Source organism: Hippocampus zosterae, chromosome 11 (genome assembly GCF_025434085.1).
Source record: "Hippocampus zosterae strain Florida chromosome 11, ASM2543408v3, whole genome shotgun sequence".
Taxonomy (NCBI): Eukaryota; Metazoa; Chordata; class Actinopteri; order Syngnathiformes; family Syngnathidae; genus Hippocampus; species Hippocampus zosterae.
In genome coordinates, this window is record NC_067461.1 from 22,447,624 (window position 1) to 22,464,716 (window position 17,093).

General features: G+C 42.1%; 2 protein-coding genes across 3 annotated transcripts in view; one reads left to right on the forward strand and one right to left on the reverse strand.

Annotated features, from left to right (window-relative positions):
* si:ch211-250c4.3 (uncharacterized protein LOC100535981 homolog) overlaps positions 1–17,093 on the forward strand; it is a 132,906-nt gene that overhangs the window by 67,570 nt on the left and 48,243 nt on the right. The gene's annotated exons all lie outside the window — the stretch shown is intronic.
* LOC127610649 (cGMP-dependent protein kinase 2) overlaps positions 1–17,093 on the reverse strand; it is a 38,294-nt gene that overhangs the window by 18,155 nt on the left and 3,046 nt on the right. For both annotated transcript variants that reach the window (XM_052081048.1, XM_052081047.1), the window contains exons 3-8: positions 15,494–15,850; positions 6,493–6,659; positions 5,095–5,208; positions 3,628–3,733; positions 594–657; positions 412–489 (exon numbers count right to left, since the gene is read on the reverse strand). In XM_052081048.1, coding sequence (XP_051937008.1) covers positions 412–489; positions 594–657; positions 3,628–3,733; positions 5,095–5,208; positions 6,493–6,659; positions 15,494–15,850 — 886 coding nt within the window. The remainder of the gene's footprint in view (positions 1–411; positions 490–593; positions 658–3,627; positions 3,734–5,094; positions 5,209–6,492; positions 6,660–15,493; positions 15,851–17,093) is intronic.

The following is a 17,093-nucleotide window of genomic DNA, read 5'->3' on the forward strand; positions in this document are numbered from 1 at the left end:
TAGATTCTGATATTGAAATCTGGAATCTGTAACACTTTTTGCATTTGACTGGAATCTCTCACAAGTGTCAAGTCAAGTCAAGTCAACAGTATTTATAGAGCACTTTCAAACAGCCATCGCTGCATACAAAGTGCTGTACATGGATCAATTTAACATGCACAATAAACAGTAAGACAAATCGGTAATAAAGGCGGTAGAAAGCACCAAACAGTAAAACCAAGAACAAAACTAAGTCATGCTGAGTCGAATGCCAAAGAATACAAGTGAGTTTTGAGGAGGGTTTTGAAGATGGGCAGCGAGGAGGCTTGCCGAATGTTCAGTGTCACAACATAAAATATTGCTTTTTGCTTCGTGGGGGATGTGTGCAAGGTGTGAATCGCAGGTGTGTGTGCACGCAGGTGTGAATCTTACTTCTCCCTTTGCTATGATAAAGAATGTATTCCCATCTTCACCTTCACGAATAATGTACTCTCCCTTTTCAAAATAGTCCTGCAAAAAAGAAATACACATTTGTCCTAACTGGATAATCTTTGGTTTACAGGAAAAAAATTCGGTATAAAAATTTATTCAATTCAGTCATTGGAAAGACTCACAACTTCAAGACAGTCGACAATCTTGGCAAGCTTCTCTTCTGGCAGTTCTTGAAGCAGAGACACACTTGAAAATTAAACAAACAAACAAAACAGAAATGAGAACTCGAAGAACATCAAAATTCAACTTTGATCTCACGAAATGTATTTTTGTGTTAGTGCACACTGCATCCTTTGCAGCCTTTCAGTCTGTCACAAAAAGTACTTTAAAAAAAATAAAATAAAAAAGCGGGTCACCTTTAACCTACGGTGGCGCGTGCCATGCATCACCGGAAGTTGTTAGCGGTCAGCAGTCAAGCAATTGCAGCTTGCAATCAGAGCTGTTGCACTCTAGCTTTTATTATTATTATTATTATTATTATTATTAGGCGGCCCGGTAGTCCAGTGGTTAGCACGTCACACTTCACAGTGCAGAGGTACCGGGTTTGATTCCAACTCCGGCCTCCCTGTGTGGAGCCTGCGTGGGTTTTCTCCGGGTGCTCCGGTTTCCTCCCACATTCCAAAAACATGCGTGGCAGGCTGATTGAACACTCTAAATTGTCCCTAGGTGTGAGTTTGAGTGCGAATGGTTGTTCGTTTCTGTGTGCCCTGCGATTGGCTGGAAACCGATTCAGGGTGTCCCCCGCCTACTGCCCAAAGACAGCTGGGATAGGCTCCAGCACCCCCCGCGACCCTAGTGCGGATCACGCGGCTCGGAAGATGAATGAATGAATGAATGAATTATTATTATTATTAATAATAATAATAATAATATTATCATTCAGAGTTTGTTTCATGTACAATTCACCAAGGGCACTGGCAACGAATGAGAATATGGAGTGCGGGGAGGAACATTTTAAAACAGTACACGTGAGCTCCGATAATTAACACGCTGTCAAAGTGCGTCCCACTCCCAGTGAGTGTGCCTAAGCGCGCGTGTGGGAGAATAGGTTGATTGCGGGAGGTTGGTTGATCGAAAAGTAGATCAAAAAAGGTTGGGCACCCCTGAGCAAAAGCATGCTTTAGAATGTGCAAGACAACAATAATTAATGAGCTAAGAGATCAGAATGTAGTTTTGAATATGAGAGACAATTTTATTGAGAAATTGTTCCGTGTTAAGTTTTATATACAGATAAGTATTCTCTAGTAAGGAATCATATTTGCGTTGTCCAATCTTTCCTTATAACATTTCCTTATGTGGGAAACGACTATGGCACATGTCCTTTATGAACATGCTAATATGTTTCCAAATAAATGTGTAACAACACAATCATAAATGCAAAAATATATGGTCCAAAAACTCTCTATAACACAAAAACTGCAGCATACAGTACAGGTATATGAACAAAGTACAATACAGTATAACAAGACTAGTCATAATTAGTAATTAGTAGCTTTTCTCTCCATTCGCTCACTGTCTCTAACTTTACCTCCCCTCGATCACTGATGGATGTCATGCAACAAACTTTTGAAGCCAGCCATGGGAAGCTTCGAAGTCCTCGATGCCCATAGTTTGCACTATGGAACTCGACTTCTCTCTAATTAGCTCGTCTAGTTAGCAGAAGGTTTTTAAGCATGATAACAGGTAAAGTATTCCAGGAAACGTCTGTTTACTCGAGCTACGAGTAGTTTACTCTGAGCAGCAAATCAGATGCATTCCGTTCTCTCTTCCACAGTCATTACCGTTCCTCTTCGTTTGAATGCCACAATCTAAAAGACGTAAATGTAAATGAATGAACTAAAACTTTGTTCGCGATTCCAGTTAAACTCATGCTAAGAGAATCACTTATATTTATCGTTTTGGATCCAATGAGCGTAAATAGCGGCACGGACACAGTTATTCCCTAGTATTGAGCGGGACTTAGTTGAGTTTGCGCCACTGCAGGCTTCCATATGGCTTCCAGGTTCCGGGTACGAAACCTCCGTTGTTATGAATCGATCGTTAATGTAATATCATAGTCGAAATTTTAATGCACAGGTTTTTATTCTGGATGAGGGAATTTACGTTTGACAGAAGTCTGTAGGTGGGAATATTTACTCTATCTATTTTTGGGGCATGGCAGGGGTGGAGCATGGTTGAACAGGAGGTTGTGTATATCAGAATCAGAAGGTGGCAGTCATACACTAGAAGTTGTTTGCCAACCGCCAGAAGACAAGAAGAAGATGACGTTGTGGTCAAGGACATGGAAGAAAAACATTGCTTGATTGTCATAGCAACTTGGTTTTGGTCACCACAAGGACAGAGAAGCATTTTAATTCACTAACAATGCAGCAATGCAACATGGGATTCTGGTGGCTGTGATACAGGAATGGCAGTGTAGCACATGTTTCAAACCCTTCCATGTCATTTACAATAAATGTAAGATGGGTGTGTCATAAATGTTCTACTTTGTATGTACCCCCCACCCCCCACCCCACCCACCCACACACACACCTCCCCACCAGACGGCGATTTGTTTCAAATCGTGTGATTTACTTATGGTTGATTTTCCTCTGTCTCCTATTTGTGCCTAATCTGTCTGGTTGGTTATTGTTTGGTCCCATGAGCCTTGTCCCTCTCATGTCAACCAATCAACACAGTCTTGCACAGGTGTTTCATCTGTATGTTTTGGATTCAGTCTGAAATTTCGGTTCATTCTCACTTCATTAGCCATTGTTGTGTGTCCTATTGTCACTGGCGGTGAATATATTCTGTTTTTCCTCATACTTTGCAGATCGGTTGCTTTGTACTTGATTTTATGGTGTTACAACATGTTTTTCTTTTGTTTGTTTTTTGCTGATTTGAAATGAACCTCTTTGAGACGTGCCTTCCTGCTATGCTTGCTTCCCTGCACTTGGGTCCACCATTTATTTCTGTCTTCCCACCACCCCAAACATGACAATTGACACTTTTCAAAACTAAATGTGAACTCACTATTTTAGCATGCTGTTGCTAAATTTTGCTAGATATTTCACTTCTATGACTGATAGGCTTTACAAAACATTTTTGGAACACTTTGAATGGGTACTCTTATTGTAAAGTGCTACTCCCTTTGTAGCAGTTTGTAAGGGGTCTTACCTGCGCAAAAAGCTGTAATACTCTTCATGCCTGGCTTGTGCAGTCCGCATCATGATAGCCTGGAAAGTCTGGCGATCCAAAGCCCATATGTTGGACTGAGTCACAGCTGTACGAAACGGTGATGATAAAAAAAACCTCAACAACATGGTGACACAGTAATTAGTAATTAGATGCATTATAATCTTTGCGCGTGTTGCAACCTGAAACATGCCACACACGTGTGCACGTGCCACATATGTCCAGAGCACTGCGCATGCACGTGCACAAATGCACAATGCACGTGCACGTTGCACGTTGCACGTTGCTGACATGCCCATACATACATTCAAATAGCCGTACAAACGCTTGTAAAATGTGGCTGTTTTGTCTGTGCTCAGCGTGGTAACGCGAACGTCCATGCACGCATGCGTTCACGTGCATCACGTGACCGCACTGCCAGCACAGCGATTGCACCACCGCTCGACTAATTTAAAACTCGATTTTCAAAAAATGACACCTGATTTTCAAAAAAACGCCCAGCCAGCAATGCTCTATGCTCTACATTGGTTTGCATGTACGGGCACACGTGCATGTGCCACATTCGCATGTTTATGTACCATATATATACCATATACGCTGGTCGGACTTGCATTGTAGATGCACGAATGTGCTGGGTCCGTCCGAGTTGCACGTCCGTGCAGACTCGCAAACACTCACACGCCCATATTTTCAAATGTTCACATGAACGGTGGAAAAGTACTGCTATTATGTCCATGATCAGTACTGTTCCATGTGACGCACCAGTGAAGTGACTGAAGTGACACACCAGTGAAGTGCATTTTGCGGAAATTCTGAAAAAATGCATGATAAGTCAGGTCAAGTCAACTTTATTGTCAAATATGCTGTATGTATAACACATAAAACACCAGGTTTATTGAAAATATGCATTCATAATGGATGTTAATCTGCCGAATCTTGGCATTTTACGTCTTTCATAGTGAAAAAAAAGTAATAATGTAAGATATACCAATTGAAGTGTTCAAAAATGTCCAACAGGGGACATTTTGAACTTTGACCCATTTTGACATCCTGTGCAACATTTAGAACTTTGACCCATTTTGACATCCTGTGCAAAATGTCAACTCTGTGGGGTTATTTTTCACTGTTTGGGCAGTGGTATACTTCTGTCCAACAGTCCAAAAAAAATCAAATAAGGTACATATACTGTACTACATGCTGGTATAGTGTTATTCAGAAAAATCTAATTATCTTTTACGACAGTGATCAACAAATGGGAATAAAACATCCCTTTTAAGGGCAATATTTTCTATGGCTATTCTAATGTCCAACAAAATAATCCTAATGTGGAGAAATGATGCAATCAAGAAATTAAAAAAAAATCCAGCAGTGGAGGAGCAGGTGGAGAAAAAGTAAAGTGACAGTTTACTATGTTTGTTGACTGTCAGTGAAGGTAGCGTTGATACTCACCTTTCACAGTGGCTGTTCTTTTGCAATTGTACAGAATTGCCAATTCTCCGAATGCTGTTCCAGGCAGCATCTCACTAAGCAACTTGCCATTTTGGGTGACTTCCAGCAAGCCATCTGAAATGCAGACCATACATATTTTTATTTTTTATTTTGTTATGTTGTTCAATAATTTGCAAAGTATTTTAAATGATGCCATTAAATCCATTAAAATGATTCAAGATAATGGTATTTTGCATGAAAATACTGATCATGTTCATTATTTCTCACAATTATCAGCAATGACTGAACAAGGTGGTCGATAAATTGTCTGGAAATCTCTGCAATTATTTTATTGCTATATTTTCAGCACTACGACGTGCACCTAAAGGCATTCAATTTTCTCAAAAGCCGACAGTGCACCCTATAATCCGATGCGCCTCAGATAAAGAGACTGTAACTCTCTTTGTATATTTATATATTCTTAGAAGGAACAAATTGTAACAAAAAAGGATTCTGCCCAACACTAATTGACATGCACATTTGCCAACACCCACTCAGACAACAACTTTGTGAGCTCTGCGCAGCCATTATGAAACAAAGATAATATCACAAGCATAGTTAACTACGGTACTATCTAAACGAAGAAGGAGACAAGCAAGACTTTTCAGGATATTTAGCACCTTGTGGATGTGAGCCTTTTTGTTGAATCGATTGTCTTTATAACTTTTGTCTTTCATTTATTGTTTTGTAATGCCATTTGTATTTATATATTTCATGACTATATACTTCATGACTCCATATAAATAAAGCGGTTTCGTATTGTATTGCCTTTAGCATACTACCATCTAGTGAATGCATAGCGCAACAGCAGACACGATTGTAGCTTCTATTCTATGCACCCTATATATGCAGTGCACCCTATATATGAAAACAGTTTAAAAATAGGCCATTCATTGAAGGTGCACCTTATAATCCAAAGTGTTTTATAAGAAAATACAGTATAATGATCATTTCTACAAAATGACTATCCATCCATCCATTTTCAAATCCGCTTCTCCTCACGAGCGTGCCGAAGCCTATCCCAGCTGTCTTCGGGCAGCAGGAACTGGTTGCCAGCCAATCACAGGGCACACATAGGCGAACAATCATTCGCGCTCACAATCACACCTATGGACAATTTACAGTGTCCCATTAACCTGCTATGCATGGTTTTGGAATGTGAGAGGAAACTGGAGTACCCAGAGAAAACCCACACAGGCACGGGGAGAACACGCAAACTCCACACAGGAAGGCCGGAGCCGGAATCAAACCTGTCACCTGTGCACCGTGTGGCAGGCATGCTAACAAGTCAACCACAGCGTCACCAGCAAAATTACTCTCATCAATGTTGCAAGTTGTCTAGTGGTATAGTGAACTGACCTGCTAAAACATAGAGGTAGTTTCCAGATTCACCCTCCTGTATGACAAGCTCTCCTTTGGTGTACACCTTCTCATACATACAGTCAACCATCGCCCTCATGTGCTGTGGCTCCAGTCTCTTCAAGAAGTCATTATTTGTGATGGCGTCATTTATTAACTTTTTAATTCTGAAATGGAAAGAAGACATTTCAGTAGGAAATAATACTTACGCTGCCTCCACCAAAACACACATCAAAAACAAAACCGTAATACTCTCACACAGTGGTTCTTAACCTTGTTAGCAGTACCGAACCCAACCTGCACATATGCATATCCACGGAACCCTTCTTTTGTGAAAGGCAAAAATATGATTTTTTACAAATTCAAGAAATTAAAAAAACACATTTATTAAAAACAGAAAATGTAGATAAAATTATATGGCCTGAGGTTTTTGTTTTTGTTTTGTTAGTTTTTTTACTCGGCGAACTAAATGTGGTTGGTGTGTAAAGATAATGAGAAGTCATGATGAACACGAACGTGTTTGTACTGTTATCACTACATGTAACATACACTGGGTATGTTCACGCAGGTCAACATCAAGCCAAACTCAAATCTTGATAAGCCAGGAAACTGAGTATCTTGCTCCTTTATTTCAGTCGTCTTGACAGCGTGCAGTGAACATCTGTAACATCAGCTCAATGAAAATGTGGAGTAACACTAGAATAAAGAGATTTAAAATGTGTTTTGGCTTTTTGTTACCAAATAAATAAAACACAAACTGTCCATGCCAAACAATAGACACACATGCGGCTCCAAGTGTGATAATTATAAACGACGCATTTTCGTGATCCGTTCGCATGCTAATTAGCTCGTTAGAACTAACTTAGCAGCATCGCATCGTTCATACACAGTGCGCTGAGCTAGCAAGTTTCATTGACAAGAACTTGACGAAAACGATCTCCGAAACATAAATCTAAATACCTCTTAAAACAGGTGTACAGAAAAGGAATGTAACACAGGAGGACCAGTTAGAATGACCACAGTCAGGCTTTCTGCAGCGACTCATCTGACGATACACGACATCTGCTACCCACAATGCATTGCGATTACTAGAATGAGATTATTTTAAACACAATTACCCTCTGCATGGAAAACATGAATTATGACGTTTCAAATACGGAAATGTTAAGCTGCCTGGGCAGAGTAAGGGTTGAGCATGCAATTAATGAACGCACTCACACTCAATTGGCAAAACATAATGAAACTGTCAAACATAACAGAGCTTTCCTAAACCGCCTTATTGACGTGACTTCCTTGCTTGGCCGTCCGGAGCTGTCATTTAGGAAGCATGATGAGAGTGATGAATCATCCAACAAGGGGAATTGCAGGGAGTTTACAGAAATATGAGCTAAATATTCCTCTGTTCTGACCACACAATTCCAGCCATCAGCTGTGTTTTCTGGCATGTCCCATCCATCCATCCATCCATCCATCCATCCATCCATCCATCTTCTACCGATTATTCGGGGCCGGGTCACGGGGGCAGCAGCCCCAGCAGGGAAGCACAGACTTCCCTCTCCCGAGCTACTTCTTCCAACTCTCCCCAGGGGATCCTGAGGCGTTCCCAGGCCAGCTGGGTGACATAGTCTCTCCATCTCCAGCGTGTCCTGGGTCGTCCTCGGGGTCTCCTCCCGGTGGGACATGCCTGGAACACCTCACCGGGGAGGCGTTCAGGAGGCATCTGAATCAAATGCCCCAGTCACTTCATCTGGCTCCTCTCGATGTGGAAGAGAAGCGCCTCGACTCTGAGTCACTCCTGGATGACCGAGCTTCTCACCTTATCTCTAAGGGAGAGCCCAGACACCCTGTGGAGAAAACTCATTTCGGGCATTGTATCTGGGATCTCGTTCTTTCAGTCACAACCCATAGCTCATGACCATAGATGAGGGTTGGAACGCAGATCGACCGGTAAATTGAGTTTCACCTTTTGGCTCAGCTCCTTCTTTACCACAATAGATAGATACAACGTCCGCATCACAGCAGACGCTGCACCAATCCGCCTGTCGATCTCTCGCTCCCTCCTGCCCTCACTCATGAACAAGACCCCATGATACTTAAACTCCTCCACTTGGGGCAAGATCTCCTCCCCGACCCGGAGGGGGCATTCCACCCTTTTCCGACTCAGGACCACTGTTTCAGATTTGGAGGTGCTGATCTTCATCCCAACCGCTTCACACGGCTGCAAAATGCTCCAGTGAGAGTTGGAGAGCCCTGCTTGAAGGAGTAAACAGTACCACATCATCTGCAAAAAGCAGAGATGTAATACTGAGGCCACCAAAATGGAGCCCCTCAACGCTTCGGATGCGCCTATAAATTCTGTCCATAAATGTTTTGAACAGAATCGGCGACAAAGGGCAGCCTTGGTGGAATCCTACCCTCGCTGGAAACGATTCCGACTTACTGTCGGCAATGCAACCAAACTCTGACATCAGTGGTATAGTAACCGAACAGCCCGTATCAGCAGGTCCGGTACCCCATACCCACAAAGCATACCCACAAAGCACCCCCAACAAAACTCCCAGAGGCACACGGTCAAAAGCCTTCTCCAAGTCAAGGAGGCATTTCAGAGTGTTCTGAAAGGTTTTGGCCAGTTCTTTGATTCAGGAAGACTGAGATCTGAACTTCAAGTCCTATACTCAAACCAGGACTTGCAGGGCAACAGGGGAAAGCTGTGTGATTTCTTGTTGTTTCTGAAAGACATGGAGTTTGACATGGAGACAGTGCAATGCCTCAGGTCCACAAGCTGCTGTAATTAATGGCAACGATTGGAGCTACAGCTGCAGGTGTAGAGAGGAGCTTCTCCTGTTGAAAGCGGCTCAAGTCTTAGACCTGCAACACCATGGGCCAAGACCGTTTAAGCAGCCTACCCCTGCTGGCCATAGAGAGGACACTAGTTAAGTCCCTGGAAAAGATGCCTTGTTGATATGACAGGGTCACAGATCATTTTCTTGAAAAGGAACGAAGAGTAGAATTCACATATAAATAAACGGGCACATTTTATGATGTAGGCCGAAATTAATCTTCCCCTCCTTGACAAACCAGCATCCACCACTATTTTGTACATAAAATTTGGATGTAGTTACAATATATGCCACACATAGAAGAGATCTGTCAGGTTTAGGCCAGACGACAGATGGTTGGAACATTTTTTACGCAGGGATGAACAACTGACGGCCGGTGGACTGTGGGTGAGAGAAGGAGTAAAACCCCATCACATTCAGACCAAAGGAAATTTTTGTGCATACATATAGTCTGTGGTGGGCAAATCGTGGCCCGCGGGCCGAATCCGTCCGGCTGAAGGTTGGTATACAGTTAAGGTTTGATGTGAATGCTTGCATTTATTTCATTTGGACTTTTAATGAAAGGCTTTTCAACGCCAGGTGGCGAAGTTACTTGAAGTTGCAGAGCACAGGGAGGGAGGGGGAGACGAAGGGAGAGAGATTGAGGGAGAAATCTTATCTACCACCTGCAGACCTCTGTCAAATGTAATTTCCCGAACCGGGTAAAAAGACAAACTTATGCATTACGCTTTCTACTACTATATTACATTAACGATTGATTCATAACAACGGAGGTTCCGGAAGCCGTACAGAAGCCCGCAGTAGCGCCAACTCCAGCAATTCCTGCTTGATACGACGGAATAAGTGTGTCTACGTCGCCATACCACCATACCGTCACAATATCCAAAATGGCGACATGCAAGTGACTCTTGATTGCAGTGAGTTTTATTGGAATTGCGAACGTTTTTAATTTCATTCATTTACATTTACATTTACGTCCTGTAGATCATGGCATCCAAACGAAGAGGAACACTAATGACAGCGGAAGAAAAAGTGTATCTGGTTAAACAAAGCGGGTTACAAAGTCCGAAACATTCAGGAGATGCTTAGAGTCGGACAGACTCAAATCAACGAGACTTTGAAAAACAAGGAAGCGCTTCTTGTTCAGTCCGATTCTTACAATTTCCATGCCCAGAGTGAATTGCTTGTAGCTCGACGGAAAGTCGAGTAAATGAACGTGTGGGTGTGTGTGCGTGTGTGTGGGCGCGTGCACGCTGGTTCATTACCACATCACACAAATGATGTGCTTGTGCATTAAGAAGCTGCTAAATGAATCGGGTTGTTGCGGGCAAGGAAAACAACATGGCTTGTGTTATTGAAGCCCAAAATGACTCTCCCTCTGCATTGATATCCTGTAGCCTTTTGTTCCTCTTTGTGTCCCTTATTCTCTAGCCAGAATAAAGCTGCCTTTCAGATCTGCATAAGCAGAGTAAGCGGGGTGGGGGCTTGGATCTTTTTATCGTACTGGCAAAAATTGTGCTTGTATTATGGAAGCAAGTAAAACTGAACGCAGTGGCGGAGACAGAGGGAGGGGGCCAAGGGTAACCACTGCCACCCTTGGAATCTACTTGGAACCCCCAGGTGCCACTCCAGTTAATTGACAGGTGTGCTGCACGGTTGCCATGACACCTTGCCAACTATGAGATTATGCCTCTTTGGTGCACACATGTGTCACATAGGTCTGTTAGGAGCCTCTACTCGTAAAAGGTTCAATCCAGCTTCAACAAAATATTTCTCTATCTATCTATCTATCTATCTATCTATCTATCTATCTATCTATCTATCTATCTATCTATCTATCTATCTATCTATCTATCTATCTATCTATCTATCTATCTATCTATCTATCTATCTATCTATCTATCTATCTATCTATCTATCTATCTATCTATCTATCTATCTATCTATCTATCTATCTATCTATCTATCTATCTATCTATCTATCTATCTATCTATCTATCTATCTATCTATCAGGGGTGCCCAACCTTTTTTGATCAAAGATCTACTTTTCAATCAACCAAACTCCCGCGATCGACCCGTGACCACACTTTGACATGCATGTCCCTAATGAACAGAAAAAGTAAACTACACGAAAGCAAACCACTGCCTACCTTAGTGGAAACCTGACGCAGAGGCATGGGATGCACTTTTGCAACGTGTTCACGACCATGGCTGACGTATTTCATTTTTAAATGCCACGCATGTTTTTGGAATGTGGGAGGAAACCGGAGCACCCAGAGAAAACCCACGCAGGCCCGGGGAGAACATGCAAACTCCACACAGGGAGGTCGGAGCTGGAATCGAACCCGGTACCTCTGCACTGTGAAGCCGACATGCTAACCACTGGACTACCGGGCCGCCTTTTATATATATATATATATACAGAGGAAAAATTAATTTCATTTGGAGAAACATTCTAACTTGGCTCTCATGGTGAATAAATAGCTTTCTTCCATTCCAGTTTATTTGCCTGAGTACAGGAGTAAACAAGCAAAGACAAAAGACAATGTATCCAATCCCCTGACATCCTCCTTTTTCAAGGAAGTAAGGATTTAACCCTTTCATGCGCCTGTAAGCCGATAATAATAAATAATTTTATTTATATGCTCCTTTCAAAACACTCAAGGACACCTTACAATCAAACAATAGCAATAACACCACAGATAAAATTATAAATAATAAAAGAAGCGATGAGTTCAAACTGAGTATGCAATTTTAAATTGGTGAGTTTTGAATGTGGGAAGAGAGTCAATATTATGGATGGGAGTGAGTATGGTGGGAGTGAGTTCCAGAGTTTGGGGGCAGAGCGGCTAAAAGCTCGGCACCCCATCGTGCTGAGACGGCCAAAGGGTACACAGAAGTGGAGGGAGGCTCAGGACCTGAGGGAACGAAAATTTGAAGACGGTCAGACAGATACAGGGGGGCAAGGTTATGGATGGCTTTGACTGTAAAGAGGAGTATTTTGAAGCTGATCCTCAGTTTGACAGGGAATCAGAGGAACTGTCGGAGGATGGGGGTGATGTGATGGAATGAGGGGGTTGCAGTGATGATATGGGCTGAAGAATTCTGGACCTGTTGAAGTTTATGGAGGTATTTGTGCTGGACACCGAAGAGAACTGATTTCCAATAGTCAATACGGGAGGTGACGAGACTGTGGACAAGGATAGCAGTGGTGTGAGGGGTGAGAGAGGGACGAAGACGGTTGATATTGCATCGGTGGAAATATGTGAACCGGTTTATGTTATTAATGTAAGAGTGGAACGATCGTGAGCTATCGAGGATGATACCCAGGCTTTTGACCTGAAGGGAGGGGGACACAGTGGAGTTATCAATAGTGAGAGAGAAACAGTTGGTTTTGTGTAGGGTGGATTTGGTACTGACGAGGAGGAGTTCTGTTTTGTCACTGTTAAGTGTGAGGAAGTGTGAACCAAGATTTAATTTCTGAAAGGCAGTGTGAGAGGGAAGAGGGTGGGAGGGATACATTGGGTTTGCTGGAAAGATAGAGCTCAGTGTCATCTGCGAAGCAGTGAAAGTGTATACCAAATTGATGGAAAAAAAATTCATGGCACAAAAGAGAGAGAAGGAAAAAATAGAGCTTGGCCATGTGGAAAACAATTGTAAATGGCACAGCCACTTTATCTATGTCTATATTTATATGGCACTTAATTGAACGGTGTACATTGAAACTTACAAAATTTATTTTGTGAATGCAAACACTTTGTTTTTCGTCTTTCTACCCACAATCTTGCTGCTGTAGACTGTAGGGATGAATAAAGGATATCTTATCTTATACAGTATGCCTAAACCAGCCATGCCCAAATTCCGGCCCGCGGGCCAAATGCGGCCTGCGGTCGAATTTCATCCGGCCCTCGGCCCCTGTCATAAAATCAGTGCCGTCTGGCCCGCAGGTTGGGCGCAATGGAACACGTGTTGCATTGACTGAGGTCTCGTAGACTGGGGAGTGATGTTTCATAGAGTACTGCTTCCCTCTAGTGGCTAAATGAGTAATAGCATTCACTAAATGAGTAATAGCATTTAGACACTAGAGGGCATCACTCACGAGTTAACAAGACATCACTCCGTGTTTTTATTGACTGATATGTCATATTTCAAATGATCCTTGCAGTTGTGGATTAAGGGTGTGGAAAATAATCGATATTAATCGATATATCGATATATGCGAGTGCATCGGCTCATTCACTGGGTACGACGCGATTGACGGGTGAAATCGAGATTCATCACGATGCATTGGCGGGTATCGGGAAAATCCGATTCAAGCGCCGTTTTATTCATGTTAAACGTCACCTATCTGCCCTTTCCTAGGCGCAATGAATGCACTATCATTATTTTGTGTTGAATACGGACGGAAGCCGCGAGTCACATACAGTCCAGTACACAACTAGCGAAACACTATGGAAGTTAGCGCAAGCAGCAGCGAGGAATCTACTGTTTTTAATCCTCCGCAACATTCAGATCTTAGGTTTGAAAATACTACGGCTTCGAAAAGAAAGACGGAAAGATTGATAAAAGCTCCATAATTTGCAAAGAATGTCGCACTACGAAGCCATACAACGGCAGCGCCACAAATATGCAGACCACTTAAAACGATGGCACCACATCACCGACAAGTTTCCCCCCGCCTCCCCGTCCAGTTCCTCGTTGGACACCGGAGAAACACTTGGCAAACCAGGTCAGCATCAGAAAAAAATCGCCTCTTATTTTGGGGTTCCCCTTGCAGCCCACTGTGACCGCGCAAGGAAAAACTATATATGGATGACTCTTTTGGACATTTCATTTTGACACTCAGTGAGAGTGGTCTGTGTACGCTACGATACACACAGCAGCTTTGAGGCTGTGACTGCAACTTTTTTTCTTTGCGTATTTGTATCATGTTTAATTGCACAATATCACAACAAATTGCACTGTATCGTATCGGATCGCATTGATTTGAACTAAATGTGGATCGCGTCGTATCACATCGTGTAGACGGTGAAACGTATCGCATCGTGTCGCCAGAAAATTCCATGTATCGTTTAAGTATCGCATCGCTGGTAGTGCATCGAGATGTGTATCGAATCGTCCTCAGTGCTGAGATTCACATCCCTATTGTGGATATGTGTATTGCTTGTTCATTTCCCTGTTGTTCGAGTCGAAGGTTTTGTGACTATTGAAAAGTCATGGTGATACATTTTATGTTTCAAATCAATCAATTTGCACTCAGGAGACTTCTGTTTAAGAAAAAGTCAAGTGAATAAGCAGTTGCATGTGATATACCTGTTTCAAATGAACCAAAAGAAATTCTTAAGATTGTTGAAATTAAAATAAAAATGGAAATGTGAAACAGACTGGCTTACTAAAATTTGTTGAACAATATTGTTGTTCAATGTAAAGAATGTCAGCCAAGGTCGGCCCCCCGACATTTTACCACATAAAATCTGGCCCCCTTGGCAAAAAGTTTGGACACCCCTGGTCTAAACCCTTGTGGTAACATGAAAACTAACCCGTAACATACATATACCAAAATGGTAGATGTTTTAAAGGTGCAATAACCAAGTCATTAATGGTGCCATTTGGAACTTCAGCACATTTTACACACTCCCGGGAAATTTTTAGCCCCCTAGTATTTTTTTAGGTCATGTTTTTTATGCTTTTTTTTAAATGCTTTTGCATTGAGTTTAACATAAAATTCACAGAATTTACCAAAATGTTAGATGATGGTGCATTTGTTTTTCAAGATGTTGTGAAACTGATTGACGGATAATTCGCTTAGAAAACAAATGTTCAGAAATGAAATGATGACCTTGACTTGACGATGAAACATATGGTCACAAGTGAAATATAGATTTGTTTTCTATTTGTATCTAATATTAATCTCGAGCTTGGCCACTTCACCACTTGTCATGGAAAGTATGCGATGTTTCCTTGTTGCTGTATTCAACAAAACATTTTTGTCATGAATTTTTTTTATGTTAATGAGGTGTCTGTTTTCTTACACACCATTGTTTTTCACAGTACAGCGTCGACCTATCTGTCTGTCTTGTTCTACCTGTCTAATCCTTTTAACACCAAGAAAGAGTAAATGTTTTTGACTGAACAGTGCGAGTTTTGTCAATTGACTTACTCTGAATCTTTGTGGATGGGCTTCACCATGGAAATGTGAGTAGATCTCAGCCCCCCACAGAAGTTTTCAGAAGTAGGTTCAGCAGAGACACCTTTCTTTGCTTTCAACCTATGATGGACCTCCACGGCGACCTTGTGGAAATGACTGGGACCTTCATTGATGACACTGAAGCGGCGGTGACACATTCCTGGCGGTGTACATCCCAAGCTGCTGTTGTACCCTATTGCATCCTGTAGTTTGTCAATCTGGGACATCTTGGCATCGAGCTCTTTCTGCAGATGCTGCAACTGAAGTTCTTGAGCTTCTAATGCTTGGTTCCTCTGTACCAACTCCAACTCCAGGTAGTTGATTCGCATCCTGAAATGGAGCAATGTTGATTACTTCGTGGAATGCACACATTTTAGTGATACTCTGCATGAATACAGTATATGTTATGTTGTGTGCGTGCGGAAAACACGACTAATCCCTGAATAATCTGAAATATTATTTTTATTTTTTGCTAGCAGGATACCCCCCTCTCATTGGAACTGCATTCCTACATTATGTGGAAATGCTGGCTGCCCCCCTCCCCCGCCAAAAAAAAAAAAGCAATCAGTAGCTATAGAAACGATAACTTGTACCTGTTGCAAATCAATTTCCAGTTGCAGAAAAAAATTGACTCGTTGGTGTCGGAAATAATTTTGTAGGTGAAAAATAACTTCTGGGAAATGAAACAATTTGTAGCTGTAGCTGTGGTCGACTGGTTAGCACAACCGCCTAACATTCGTGAGTTCGAATCCAGGCCCAGTCTTCCTGTGTAGAGTTTGCATGTTCTCCCCGTGGCTGCATTGGCTTTCTCCGGGTACTCCAGTTTCCTTCCACATTCCAAAAAAACATGCATGACAGTTGGATTGGACGCTCTAAATTGTCCCTAGGTGTGAGTGTGTGAATGGTTGTTTGTGTGCCCTGCTATCCGAAGACAGCTGGGATAGGCTCCGGCACACCAGCGACCCTGGTGTGTTTAAGCAGTTTCAGAACATGGATGGATGGATAAATTTCATCAATGATTTTTTAATTTGATCTCAATTTAATTATTTTTCTCTTTTTAAATAGGAAAACAAACCTAACATTTTCAACACTGACTGAAATGAATGATTGGCTTCAATGAGAAACTGTTGTCAGTTGGTTTCATAATTATTATTATTATTATTCATGTAATTGCATGTCCATGTTTTTATTGTTGTTGTTGCACCGAGCAGGCAATATGAAGTGCGGTAAATAAAGGCTCAGGAGACAATTTATATTACCGGTAATTTTTTTTATTTTTTAAGCAGGGATGAAAATAAAGGGGGACGAAGAAAGTCACCCGAAAGTTAAGACAAGGAAATCTGCCGAAGCGTATGTAGCGCTTGGCTTCACTGTGACTACAGTGCGAGGAAAGACCGGTGTGTTAACTTTGTCTTCAACTGCTGGTTGCGGACAGCATGAAGCCAAATAAATCAAGGCGCCACTTAAAGACAGAACACCTCAATCTGGGAAAGTAAGTAAGTGGAAATCTAAGCCGCTGGAAAAGTTGTGCACTGCAAAACACGCGCATCGTAGCCATCAATCCTGACTTCCA